The 13852-nt window shown below is 39.8% G+C and overlaps 1 protein-coding gene across 3 annotated transcripts in view; it reads left to right on the top strand.

Moving 5' to 3' along the window:
* Positions 1-768: 768 nt before the first annotated feature.
* CUL2 (cullin 2) overlaps positions 769-13852 on the top strand; it is a 42400-nt gene continuing 29316 nt past the window's right edge. For 2 of the 3 annotated variants that reach the window (XM_050332366.1, XM_050332384.1), the window contains exons 1-4: positions 939-1086; positions 3693-3831; positions 9909-10011; positions 11874-11968. In XM_050332366.1, coding sequence (XP_050188323.1) covers positions 3713-3831; positions 9909-10011; positions 11874-11968 — 317 coding nt within the window. In that variant the 5' untranslated portion in view covers positions 939-1086; positions 3693-3712. Of the gene's footprint in view, positions 879-938; positions 1087-3692; positions 3832-9908; positions 10012-11873; positions 11969-13852 lie in introns of those variants that run through there. The other variant, XM_050332375.1, reaches the window with a different exon arrangement.

The raw sequence follows: 13852 nt of genomic DNA, 5'->3' as shown, positions 1-13852 counted from the left end.
GAAAACGAAATGGGCAAGGCCCTGATTCGAAAACAGGAAAAGCAATTATTTCTACTTGAGTTCTGAGAAATTTGAACAACAGAGTTTTCAGAAATAAGTATCTGTTTATCAGAAAACCATGTCTCTGTAGATACCTGCACTACATGCTGCAAGTGCATCATCCTTCTTTTAGCTTTTTTTTTTTTTTTTTTTTTTTAGTAAAGAAGTAATATTTTCAGTTGCGAGCGCTCTCTGAGCGGCAGGTCCGCCTTTAGTCCCGGCTCAGTGCAAAGTGTCGGTGCTGCTCCATAAACCTGAATCTGTGCGAGCTCCGGGCTCCCACAGCGCCCGAGGAACCGAACACCTTCAGCGACTCGCTCTCCAGAGCGACTTTCCTTTGTTACTCTCAGCGTTGCCCTTTTCCTCCCGGACGCCGCCGCGGGGCGGGTGCCCTGCTGGGCCGGCCAGGCCGGGCGGCTCGGAGGGGTCTCTCGCTCCTCCAGCACGTGATGGGAGAGGGGAAAATTCCAGGCTGGGGGCCAGCGGCGGGACGGGAACACCAGCCCCTGCTGGGGAAACCTCCTCACCCAGGCCCCGGGACCGCCGTGCCCGGGTAAGGGCTCGTCCCAGCCGCCCTCCCGGACCGCACGCCGGAGCGCTTCTCCCCCATGGAGGCGGAGGAGGAGCAGCGCGCGCGCCGAGAACGCCCCGCCGCCGGGAAGTGCGACCGCCCGCGCTCGCCGTACAGAGCGGGCCGTACCAAGCCGTGCCTCTCCGGCGGGGGGGGTGGCGGGGCCGGGATCGAGAAGTGCTGGAGCGCCGGGACCCGCTGGCCCCATCCCGTCCCGTGGCCGGCGGGAAGAGCGCGGCGGGCACAGCCCGGGGCGGCGGCGCGGAGGGTGAGGCGGCGGCGCGGCGGCCGCAGCTCCGAGTGGGGCCGCGGGCCGCGCCCCGGCCCGGCAGTGGCGGCGCCGGCGGTAGGGGCGGGGCGCGTGCGGCTTTGGGTAATGGCAGCGCTGTGAGGACGGAGCGGGGCAGCGACCGCGGCCGAGGGCAGCAGCGAGGGAGGCCGGGCGGGGGCCGCTGACTCGGGCCCCGGGCCGCCAGGTAACGCCCTTGCCCTCCCCGGCCCGGCCCGCCTGCGGCGCTGAGGGGAGGAGCGCGGCGCTCGGGGCGAGGCGGCGGTGCCGACCCCGCCGGGAGTGCGCGGGGGCGATCGGGCCCCGCCGCCCCGTCCGGCCCCGGCCCCGCCGCCCCCCTCGCCCCGGGCCCGGCCGTGTCTGTGCGGCAGCGCCCGCGCCTGCCCCGGGTCCTGCCCTTGCCCCGCGGGGAGGGCGCGGCGCGGCCTCTCTGGCGGGGCCGGTCATTATTATCTCCTGGCGGCGTCCTCGGCCCGTTTCGCTTTTGTTTTGGAGGAGGGAGAAGGTGGGGAGCGCACGGCCGGGCACGGCGAGCGGGGCACGGGGGCGAGGGCAGGCAGAGCCGCTCACCTGTTGGAGACCAGTGCTCCCGCCCTTGGCTGTGCACCCACCGCTGGCTTGTAATTTATCGAGGTGGTTCAATAGGTTGGAAATTTGGGGAATGCTTTGATTTGGAGGAAACTCTACATTTATTTGTATGAACGAATGTGTGCCATACGACAGCGGTATGTTTTGAAAGATGAGGCGATAGAAGCAATATCCTTTCACTATCCTCATGTGTAAATATGTTTCAGTGATATCTGCTTACCTTAGGGCTTGTTGAACAGGTATGATTTCCCACCCCCTAAATAGTATAAACCGTAGGGTAGATATTCTGCCCTGCCATAATTCTTACCGTGGAGGTTTATTTGCATCAGTACAAGATATTTAATATTCTAAGGTGGTGAGCTTGCACACTGCAGACACCAAAGCACAGCAAACCCCAAAAGCCCAGTATTTTACGGAAAAAGTTGTACTGCATTTGGTAATGTGTCTGTAAAACACATTTAAATTCGTATTGATGCAAAAACTGTAAAAGATTGCAAAAGAAGCTCTGTCTTAAACTGTTTAACTCTAGAATACTTTGTTGAGCGTGTGAATGCTTTACATGTTTTTAGGTTTTGGTGATGCTGAACACAGGTTTATTGATTCAGTGTGGTGTACTGTGGGTAGGGGCTTTTTCTTCACCCTTCCTTCCTCCCTGAGTTTTGCTTACCTGTGAAGAAAAGGCTCATTTACCTTGGAGGTACCACGTGTGTTTCCAAGACAGTGACCTATAATGTAATACTCAACTAAGTACAACTCGATTACCACAAGCACTTCTTATGATTGTTAATTTGTGGACCGTGATTATTTTTGGGGGATCAGATGAAAATACATTTGTGTTTTCCAGAATAATGGTATTGGAGCTCTTTGAAGACTACTACTTCTTCCCCTCCCCCCTTTTTTAAGTTCTCACTGATTTTCTGTGAAGTAAGCTGCTACTGACATACTGGAATTGAAGTAATAACCATGTTGCAAATATAACAACATTCACAGCAGTTGAGGAGCTTGGTTAGTTTGTCAAGGAGGTGTTTTGCATGCATGCAGGGTAAAAGTTACATCAGATTTTATTGTGTTTTTTTCTTAGACTGAGAAGTTCTTTATCCTTCAAGAGCCAGTAGTAATTAAGGTAGTAAGCTGGCTGCTAAATAGTTTTGTAGCATGACATTTGATTCTTTCCCTTACAGAAGTCTGCCTCTGGGGTTCAAAGTCTGCTTGTCACTAGCTTTCTGTTTTCCCTTCTGACCTTGAAAATTTGGGAAGACAAGTGAAGAGTCACTTGTCCACGTATTTTAAATGAAAGGAAAAACATTCTTTCCACGTTTTATTGTAGTCTTACAATGTGATGTTTCTGAGCAGGAACTAGACTTGCTTTGTGCATGGAATGTCACACATCAGGTCCTTTCTAGATGAGGTCCATAGGACAGAGACTAGTAGAAACAAAGAGGCCTTCACAGTTGTCTCTTTTTTTTTTTTTAAATCACCTTACTTTTTTCTTGGTCTTATTTCGATATTTTAATGTTGAGGGTTTCTTTTTCTGGTAAATCTCTTCCAGTATTTTTTTATATGAAATTATTAACACAGCCTCTGTATTTTCGAGCCATGTCTTTGAAAGGTTTCAGTATTTGTCCTACTGCATAGTGCAGTAATCTGCACAAGTTCTACATATTGCTCTGTGTTTAGATTCGTTGTCTTTTTGCCACCCTGATCAAAGCTTTGAGGTTTTGTGACTTTTTAAATATAATACCAAAAATGTCTTATGAAAATCTGAGGTGAACGTAGGCTACAAACTGGCAGTGGTGATTTCAGATACTCTGGTTCAGTGTGTTCCTGCCCAAAATTTTCTTAGATACAGCTTAAACAGGCTTTGCATAGAATTGAACATATAAGAATTTACAGAAGAGTTATCTTCATGTGGCACTGTTAAATGGACAGCTTGGTGAGACAATGAACTTCATGAGGCATGATGTTGTTAGATTAATTGGTGTTATGTTGTAGGCTACTCGTGCAACATGAATATTCCATTCCATAACAATAAAAACAAGAGTTCGTGAGCTTAATTTTGGAGGGTGGGGAAGCAGGGATGGGTGTTCGCATTGCTCTGTCACGGTGGTGCAACAGCGTGCAAAGTTTAAATTGAAAAATTTAAAGGAAACTTTTTTTTTTTAAATGATTGTGCAATGTTGTCTGACAAGTTTAATTCTTCTACAGATTAACACTAAAGCCCCACAATGTCCTTGAAACCACGAGTAGTTGACTTTGATGAAACATGGAACAAACTTCTAACGACGATTAAAGCTGTTGTTATGTTGGATTATGTTGAAAGAGCAACGTGGAATGATCGCTTCTCGTATCCTTTAAGTGAAAAATCTGACTTAATGTGTTCATATGATGTATTTAGCACAGAGTAAGCCTGTGTTACACAACAATTTCAGTGGTCTTGATCAGAAGCTCGTTGTAAGTCTGTACCTGTTATTAAGGCTGTGGATCAGTGGATATGTTGAAAGGGATGGGAAATTCTGTGTATTTGGGAAGTATTCTATATGAAAGTCACCATATTGACAAAAACTCTCAGTTTTAGTCACTTTTTAGTAGCTCTATTACTTAGCTTATGCTATAGCTGTTCACAGAAGTGCAGGCATTGAATGTCCCCTATTCTGATAATGAGGTTTTCTTGTTTGTTGAAATGTGTGTGTGGCAGGGAAACACTAAGGCCAGAGAATGCACATTTTTAAATTTGGGGTGTGGGGAATGGTGAGGTTTTTCTGTGTAAAGATTTCTACCTCTCCTTTGTGCATCTACCTATACTGATGAGCACCATATTAGACATTTCTATAGCAAGAGTTTATTAAAAAGCCTTCCTTTCCCTCCCATGGTCATAACTTCTCTCTTCTTTACAGTTAAGCCATGTTTAAAAATAATTACTCTTTCCCTGATGATATGGTCTTACTGTTCAAGTCACAGCCGTACATGTATTGTTTTAGTGAAAGGTTTGCATTTTATCTGTAAAATGGACTTGTAATTTTTACAACGTTTAAGTTGCAGTTAACTTCTTTAAAAATAAGTGTAACTGTTCTAACCGGTTATACTGTGCTCTGTGTCTATGTATTCATTAGCCATTACAGTGTGGTGAATAATTAGACAATTTTAGGAGGCTTTACACCTGTTATACAGAGTTTGGTTTAATTATAAGGGGGAAGAATGATGTAGACTTATTTATTGATGTATTAGTTCTTCTGAGTGAAAAAAGAAGCTCCAGAGAAGATTCTTATATGTGGATTTTACAACACAAGCTTATTCTATGTGCAGAAGCTTGACTCTAAAGTCTCTTGTTGTGAACGTTACCCTTTGTCAGAACTGCTTTCCCATGTGCCTGTGTTTTGAGTGTGTGTATGTGTATACATAAAAGGAAAATTTAGTTGCTCATAGTTCTTGTGGACCCTTATTGTGGTACAATAATCTTTAAGGAGCTCTTTCATGTTAAAGCTTGGTAATTAATTTCTGGGGACATGGCTCGTCACCTTGTCTTGGAGTCAAGTTCAAGTGACTCCAGAATTTTCAGAACTACTTAGTTGTGAGCTTACGTGCTGACAAATTGGGCTGCAGTCATTCTTTCTAAGCAGTTTCTGAGGATTGAATATTTCAGTCTTCAACTAGTGGTTAAATTCTGTAGCTTAAAATTCTAAACATTTAAACAAGGGCACCTAAAATAGATTTATATATAAAATAATAATTGTTGCATGAGGTGTTGGATTGACTCCTCTTGCCCCACTGTTTTGCTTAGAACTTCCTATGTGGAGACCTTGTACTCAAGTCTGCTGTTGATCCTCTTTTGGGATTTACTCCAGTTGATTGAACATCAGAAAAGGAATGCTTATGAATAGCAGACTCAGGAAGCAGTCTTGGAAGAATCATTAGGCATGTAATTCTTAAGACTTTACTTACTATCATCTCTTAATTATGTTCCTTGGAAAGTGGCACTATTAGTGCCTGATTTGGCACAGGCGTGACCCTTTTGGCTTATTGTCTCTGGTTGAGTGGTCTGAGGAGTTTTTGTGACTTGTAACTTCCAGCTTGAGTGTTGATTGTTTAGTTCTTCTGGTGTTTTAACACAAACTGCTCGCTGGGTGTTCAACAACTGGGTAAAACTGGTATTTCCATGCAGCTGGTGTGAAAGCTTTTTCCAGGCTTTATATATAAAGAGAACTGAATACGTTTTAAGTAGATTTGCCATTTAAAAAATATGTCATCTTGGTCTTTGTTAACTTCTTATTCTCAGTTAAATTCAATATAATTGGAGTAATCTGTTTCTAGACAACTACAGATATTTTAAAGGAAATATATTAACTCTCTTTTGCTGGTTGCTTAATAAGCACAATAGAAATGGGACAGATTATTTAAATTGTGTTTTAATGAAACTCACACAGGTTACTTCACTGATTATGGTGCCAGTTGATCTTTGTGCCGAATAGTTGAAACAGTGATGTGAAAACAAAGGATAAGCTACAGCAAAGAATCAGTTTTCATCTGCAGCACTCTGTTCTAGGAAGTGTTCACATTCTCTTGTGCTGCTTGAGACAACTGAGATCAAATTGAATACGAAAGCTAATAGTATTTGAGGGATGAGAGGCTTGTACTGTGCATACTTCACTTCTAGAACTAATTTTTGCCCCATTAGTTCCCCAGAACTGGTTTTTCTTGAATATAGTGTTTCCTTTGTAACATATGGTAATTTTATTGTTAAATGTGGCTTATCTTTAAGTAAATCTTTTATCTCTAACTTGAAATGCTTGAATGGCAATGAACTGGGAACCACAACTGTGTAAGAGTTAAAATCTTCTGGAAAAGATCACTTGAAAGACAATATGTCACTTTATTTAAACAGTGAGTCATCTTGAGACACCTTTGACCTTCAGATTTCCTTTAAGGTTCTCATCAGAAAGAATTGTATGTGGTGTTGTTTCATTGTCTGGAAAATGAGTGACAGTTATGTCTCTATTTGAAATAATTGCAATAATTTGGTTATTGTGAATATGTTATATAACTTTCAAGACTTTGCTGCTAACTGTTCAGTAGACCTGGGAGTGCTCTCTAAGTTAAGAGGCTGCTCAAGTTTGGTTAGGGTGGTAGGTGCTTCATCTGTGCTTTGATAACTACATTTTACCTAGAACGTTTACAAACAGGTAGAACATCCGTCTCTTCCTGTTGTTGTCTTGGGTTTTTCACCACCAAATAAATAAGATGGACAGTACCCAGGGAGGATGATAGCTGTACTGCAAACAGAATTATTTTAAAAGTATGCGGCATCACCACCTGCTTTTTGTTCATTTGTTTGTTTTTCATTTCTCTGGATGTTTGTTCTCCTTCCTCTTAATTCCCTGTTTTACAAGGATTCTATGATAAACCAGAAACTTAAACATGTGTCTTTAACAAAACAATTATCCCAAAGAGAAGGAAGAGTAAATAAAGTTCATATGATCACAGTTCTTTCTGACTGTGAGTCCTCAAGTCCTCTGTGAATTTTGATTCTGTTACAGAAGACCAACAACTGGAACTTTACCCAAAGCTCTGATTGATCTTCTAGAGAAGACCTATTCAAAACCTTCTAGTAATATAGAGTCTTATCTAGATGCTTTTTTAACCCTGAGGACAGTATTTTTGAGCTTTTATGACCATGGATATAGTATTTTCTGGTCAGTAGTAATTTTGTTGTTCTTCTTAGTTTGGAAGTGCTTCAGTTTCCCATTGCTGGGTAATGCCCCATCAATAACAGCAGACAAAGCACTTAAATCACACAAGGCTTTTGATGTTCTTGTTCTCAGTACAGAGGGAAGGCCCTTAAGTAGCAGTTTGGCTTCAACTTCCTTTCTCACCCTCCAAAACTACGTGCTGAACTGGAAGGACAGATGGCTTTCACCATTAAAGCTAAATTATTGAACAGTAAAGTCTTCTTCCTGATCTTCTAAGGAACAGCAGCACACGAAAAATGTGCTTTAAGTTTATGGAGTTGATGATTAATGATTCATCTCCCCTTGGAGGTTATTTTTTTGTTAAGAGATTCACAACATTTTGAACCTGACACTGAAGTTTAGATTCTGGACTGAAAGATAAAGGAACTAGTACAAATAGAGCAAGAATGTAGCAAAGCTACTCTCTACTGTGTATTTTGGTCTCATGATAGCTTTTGTAGCAATTCCAAAAAACTTAGTGCCCACCAAGTAGCATTTGGTGTTACTTTTTAGTATTTGGTGGATACAGAAAAACATGTTCAAGTGCTCTGATCAGGCTCATAGTTTGCATACCTGCTGGAATTAAACAGAGTGGCATCTGTCAAGGAGAAATAATAGATTCAACTTTCTTCACTTGCAAGAACATTTATTCCTTTAGAATAAGGAAAGGTGTGTTTGGAAGATGTGCATTTTCATGAAGGAGTACAGATATAATTTTCATACCTAAATAGGATTATTACAACTAAGAAGGTTGTTTACAACAGTCAGGTCATTCATACTCCTAACAGAAGCCTTGGGCACAGGGGCTAGATTAATTCAGAGATATTTGTTTTCTGCTTACATCAAATAAACTGTTACTATTTTCTTGTGCTGCTGTGGTGAAGAGTGCATCTTCCCTCTAAATTTGAAGTATGTTGTTTTTTGTAGTAGAGATCGATCATAGTCTTGGTAATTTAGGTTGTGTAGTTGTGGATCTAAAGAGAAAAAAATCAAGTCCCCTTTGCTTGTGAGTAGCTTAACAAAGATTTCTAATTCTGGAGTTTACTTTCTCAAAGGTAGCTTTGCATAATGAAGAGGTTTGTGGTCTGAATGGCATTGAGGATGCATTTGACTGCCAACCATTAGACTGAGAAAATTTCTTGGAGAGGAGAAAGTGTAAAAAAGAATTGTTCTTTATAATCTCTTTAAGAAAACATTTCATTCTTCCCTAATAATTTAATAGGGTTTTCTATATTTTATTGATCACAGCTTTGTAAGCTGTTGTGCAATGCTATAGTTACTGTTACAAAGCAGTGTTTAATGCTTCTTGCCTTTCCAAGGGGAAATCTGATCAAGATGATCTATATGGATGAAATAACTGTACACAAGATGAGATTCTGATGGGACTCTCTGAGATTCCAGTTGCCCAATGAAGGTTTTTTCCCCAATTAGTTATCTTATATCAGTATCTTCTTTTATACTTATATAAGTTATCTTATATAAGTATATCAGTATCTTCTATCTAGGTTTTTTTGGTAACATGTATTTGTTTTGAGTATAATGAAAATGAAACATGCTTTTGGAGAAAGCTGTGTGATGAGAACTTGGCACTATTCTGTAGACTAATCTGTCAACTGTGTCTTTTACATCTTTTTACATGGGCATGTGCTTTTTTAGGGTAGACTAGAGGAAAGCAGATTTTATGTCTTCCTTTAATTAATCTTCTAAATCATTACTTCTAGCATGACTAGCTTTATAAAGTGTATTTCTAGTATAGCTGGTATTACAATGCCTTGACATAGTAGATAAGCATGATATTTTAAACTAATTTTTTCAGAACTGGTTTATTTCCCCACATGAAACTTGACCTAATCCTTGCTTGACTTTTCTGAAAGCAAAGTTCTTAAGCATAAGTTCTCTTCCTGACACAGCATCAAGTAACTCTTAAAACTCAATATAAATGTTGCAAACTGAAGGCGTAGCTGTGCAAGGTACTTTAAGGAGAAAATGAGCCTAAGGGTCATAAGTGTTCGCTGCTTTAAGTTAGCAGGTAGAACTCTTTTGTGTGGCTGTGATCTAAACAGGATTACTGAAATTATAATAATGATTAAAAAGGAAACAATTTTTTTAAAATCCATACTACCATTGTGACTACCTAATTTTCAGTATCCCCTGAAATTGTTCTACCTGTGGAGTTGGGGGAAAAATGCAGGGACAGTAAATTGTTTTGGACTCCGGCATGGAAGACTTGAGGTCAGCTTCACCTGATGTTTGCTCTGCTCTGTACTTGCCTAATCACATTCTTGACCTAATTAGGGCTTCTTTCCATTATATGAGAAGAGTCTCAGTTCATGTTGGCAAATACAGAGGAAGAATTGTGCGTGAAAGCTGCTTTTTCACTTTGAGATAATTGTATGTTATTTGTAGATGGCAAAGAAGTGGTAGAAGCCACATCAGTGTGGGGCTACCAGAAGTGTCAGGATCTTAGCTCTAACATTCCCTCATCATCCACTATTTGAAATTTAATATCAATGCTGTAAACTTAGATTCTTCACAAACCAATGCTTACACTAATTCAGAAAATGATCCATTTTATCTTTTTTTGCTTGACTAAAAAAAAACCCACCTAAACTGCATGTGTGTGAGAAAAAAGGGTTCTGTAAATCATAAATTTTGTTATGTTTTCACACTTTCATACAAACCTTGACTTTGAGCTCAGAGACATTTATGCTTTGTGTGTGGCCTATCCCGAACCTCTTGGAGAGAGACTTTATACTGAGACTAAAATTTTTTTGGAAAATCACGTACGCCATTTGCACAAGGTAACAGATACAGTTACTGGTGGGCATGTAGCTGTTGTTTGTTCTTTTTTGACTTCAGGAAGGGGGTTTGTTTGTTTGTCTTTATGAGACTAAATCACATATGACAGAGTTCCAGAGGCACAATACTTATATATATGGTGTATGTAACATATTGCACAACACAATATTATAGATATCTGTTTATGCAACACTAAAGAAAGAATTTTCTTTCTAAGCCAACAGTTACAGTTTAAATAATATATTCATTGGCTTGAAAAGCTTTTTCTTTTTTCTTGAATGCTTGTTATCAAGCAGTTTACAGAAATGTCTTAATTTTCCAAATATACTGGAGTTTGTTGTTAGCCTTCTGTTTCAACAGAAAAGTATCTACTGCAGTGTCTTGGAAACTGTATATACTCTGCTAGAAAAAAAACCAACCAACTTCTGAAATATGTGGGAAATAATACAAATGCTTGGGAGGGGAAGAAGTAATGGCAAATTATTTATTATGACAAATAACAATATTTGTATATCTATACAGTTGTGAGTTAATTTCTGTTTCATCAGCTAAGGCAGAGGATTTCATCAGAATCATGATTCTTCATGCTGAATAGATAGGATGGATAAACAGTGTCTCCTTGTATATCAGTAAAAAGACAAGTAGATTTAAATAAGATGCCTGCCTGCCTTTAGTGTGTTTAGAGGGGATAGAGCACTGCAGATTCTGGATAGTGCTGCTAAGTGGCTTGGTGCTGTTTTTTTGAGCTTATGTACCTGAGTTATTTGACAAGATGGGCTGGGTGTCTTAGTGGGTGATTCCACTGGTTACTGAGAGGATAATTCTGGCACTTTGCTAGACTAAATCAGCTCACTAAACTAGCAGAGAGCTCTGCCAAAAAAGTTCTCCCTCATTTATTTAGTGAGCTGAATGAGCTCACTTAGGATAATCAGGCAGGTGCCAGCGCAGTAGAAGTGGTGGGAAGTAGCGGAAAGCACATCCATGCTTTTAAATTGGCCATCCAGCACTTGTCTTTGAAATAATGTTGGAAAAGCTTTGCAAAATGCATTCTGCAGCAGAAAGCACTCTCAATTCTGTTTTGTCTACCAGCTTTCCTATTTTACTTTTTTTTACATTTTTTTACATTATTTTGCATAGGCTTCATTGCTGCTTTAGCCAGATTTTAAAATTACAGACTCTAGAGAGAATTACAGTTGAGTTCCTCGGATCATAATCTTCCTCACAAATCATAATAATTAGTTTAAATTTTTGAACTTATTTCTTTGAAGTATGAATATTTTGAGCAGATCAGTACATCAGCAACATTTTAGTTGATCATTACCTTAAATTTCAAAGGACTTGGGCCTAGATTAGCAGAACTTCAAAAATGTTGTATGTTTATTTGTATCTGTGCTTTGTTAAACTTGCTTTATTGCATGATTCTTGGTAAGTATAAGGGCTTGTCTATCCAGTAAGGCACACTGGTTTTAAATGGTTATCATTAGGCAATTCCTCCAGTGTGCATGTGGCTGAGTGTATTTAAAACTGATGTGTTAGTGAGGGAGTAATTATGCAAGTTATCCTACCAGTATGATGTGAAAATATGAACTATGCTAATTCAAGCAAGTACTTTTGAGAAGATCAAATAGAAAATAATGCAGTAGAGAGAATGTTGTTTTTAAATGCAAAATAAAGCAACTCAGTGTGGTGTAGCTGGTTTACCAAAAGTTGGTAGTATGAAGATGTGTTAGTTTTCTGGTCATTGCAACAATGCAACAATACTGAATATGTGATTGCTATTCCAAAATGATAATCCCATTGTAATTTTCTAAGTATTCGTGATATTTTCATACTAATTTTAGTGGGGGGGTGTGTGCCTTCACAGAGAGTTCTGGAAGCTGAAGAACAAGTGCTGGTTATGTATCACAGATACTGGGAAGAGTATAGCAAAGGGGCAGACTACATGGACTGTTTATACAGGTAAGATTTGCAAAAGAGTTATTAAACGTTTGAAATTATTACAGTGATCTGCACGTTAAGTTGAAGAACGTTGCTTAAAGAGAGCAATAGATGAATATGCCCCAGGTCAGTTTTGGGGAGATTATAGTTATGGTAGCAGAACATGAGCAAAAGGGAATAATGCCTTAGCAGGTAAGTTATCTAAGATAGTTCCTACTCTTTTTTCATTACTAATATATTTACCTGATGTTGCAGTGCCAAATGTGTTGGTGCTAATCAGCCCTGCAGTGAATTAGGTCATAATGGTAGGGATTCTTCTGCAAGGAGGGCACATGTTTTGTTTTTTGAGAGAATGTTTTGGATGAAAGTACTTCTGAAGACCTTAAGAAGATATATTCTGCTTTTTATAAAGTGGTTGGAGTTGTTTTCTGACTTGGATACCTACTCTCAAAAAAATACCATAAATTAGTTAACTTTCTTGTATCTCAGGTTATAATTTGTGTAATTCTTCCAGCAATGAAAACTGATTGATTTTTTACAGCTACTAATCTTAATGCTATTTAAAAATAGATTCCTTAAAGATTTAAATAGGCTTGCATCTCTGCTTCTAACCTGCTAGGTACTATTTGAAACACTAAAATGTAAGACACTTTTAAACAAAATTCATAAAATGCAAGACTAATCATGGGATTGGCAAATGAGACAAATGTTTTTCTGGTGTTGATTTTGATTTGTGGGTTGGTTTTTTTTTCACCCACCCTCCTGGGTGCGTTTTTCTAGGAAAACAAATTTGAATTCAGTTCGAAAACTAAAACCCCACATATGCTTGACTCTAAAATAGGTGATAAAGGTGATAAAACGGATGGAATAAGAAACAATTGATATTAAAGAACCTTCTTCAGTTGTTTTAGTTAGTTCTGATGATAAAAATAATAGTTAAAAACAATGCTGGACAGTAGAGCTTACCAGTGTCTTTGTGCTGTAACCGTTTTCATAGATACTTGTAAAAAATCTGGTCTGTGTACTTTTATTTCAATTAATTGGAGGGTTTTCTCATCCAGCAAATTGAAATTAAGTGATTTAAAGAAAAAAACAAACCCACAGAATTTTAAAAATCTGCTTATCATTAAAATCCTGAAAACTAAACACACATAGTGCTGCTTTTGTTTTATTCCTTCTTGTCTTTTTTTAAAACACTTGTAATAATATCAGCATATCAATGCGTAGCAATTTTTAGTTCTTTATGCTAGTCTTGGTTCTCTTTCTCCATATACTGATGGAGAGAAAGGATGTGAGGGAACCACGAGCCTTTCCTTTTTAGCAAGTTTAACAAGAAAAAGCAGACTGGCAGCTGTTGGCTTTGTTCATGTGGTGTGACTGGGAAAAATACCATCAAGGAGCATGCTTGCTTAGGGCTGGTGTTCCAGCTGTTCTGGATGTCCTCACAAGTTGTGTATGAATGGTGGGCCTGTAGCCTTCTGCACAGACCGGCATTTACAGTTTGTGATGGTTATCAGTGATAGCAGAGGGGTTTACAGTTCTCTGTAAGAGTCTAAAAGTAGGTTAGGCCTCTGTATTCTAGTTTGTCATCACTGCACTATCACAGGTCTTCCTTCTTTGGACTCTGTGGTGTCCTAAATTCTTTCAAGTTCACAGGTTTTCACAGCGTGTTTCTCCTTTTCTCCTTTGCTTGGCTTTTGCCTTCCAGCCCAGAGTGTTCAGGCGTCACAAGTCTGGGGCAGCCCCTGAACACTGAAGTTGTCAGTGTCTGAAACTGGGCATCTCAAAACTGCTGGTCAGATCAGAAGTTAGAAAAAAAAAACATTCTCAGTTACCTCCACTAACATAAGAAATATTATAAGCGTAGTTATGAAATACATTAGAATTTTTTCCCAGCTATCAGGG

This window comes from Myiozetetes cayanensis, unplaced genomic scaffold (genome assembly GCF_022539395.1).
Source record: "Myiozetetes cayanensis isolate MyiCay16 unplaced genomic scaffold, myiCay2020 scf1, whole genome shotgun sequence".
NCBI lineage: Eukaryota > Metazoa > Chordata > Aves > Passeriformes > Tyrannidae > Myiozetetes > Myiozetetes cayanensis.
The sequence above is the reverse complement of the archived record's forward strand: the minus strand, read 5'-3'. Positions and strand labels throughout refer to the sequence as shown.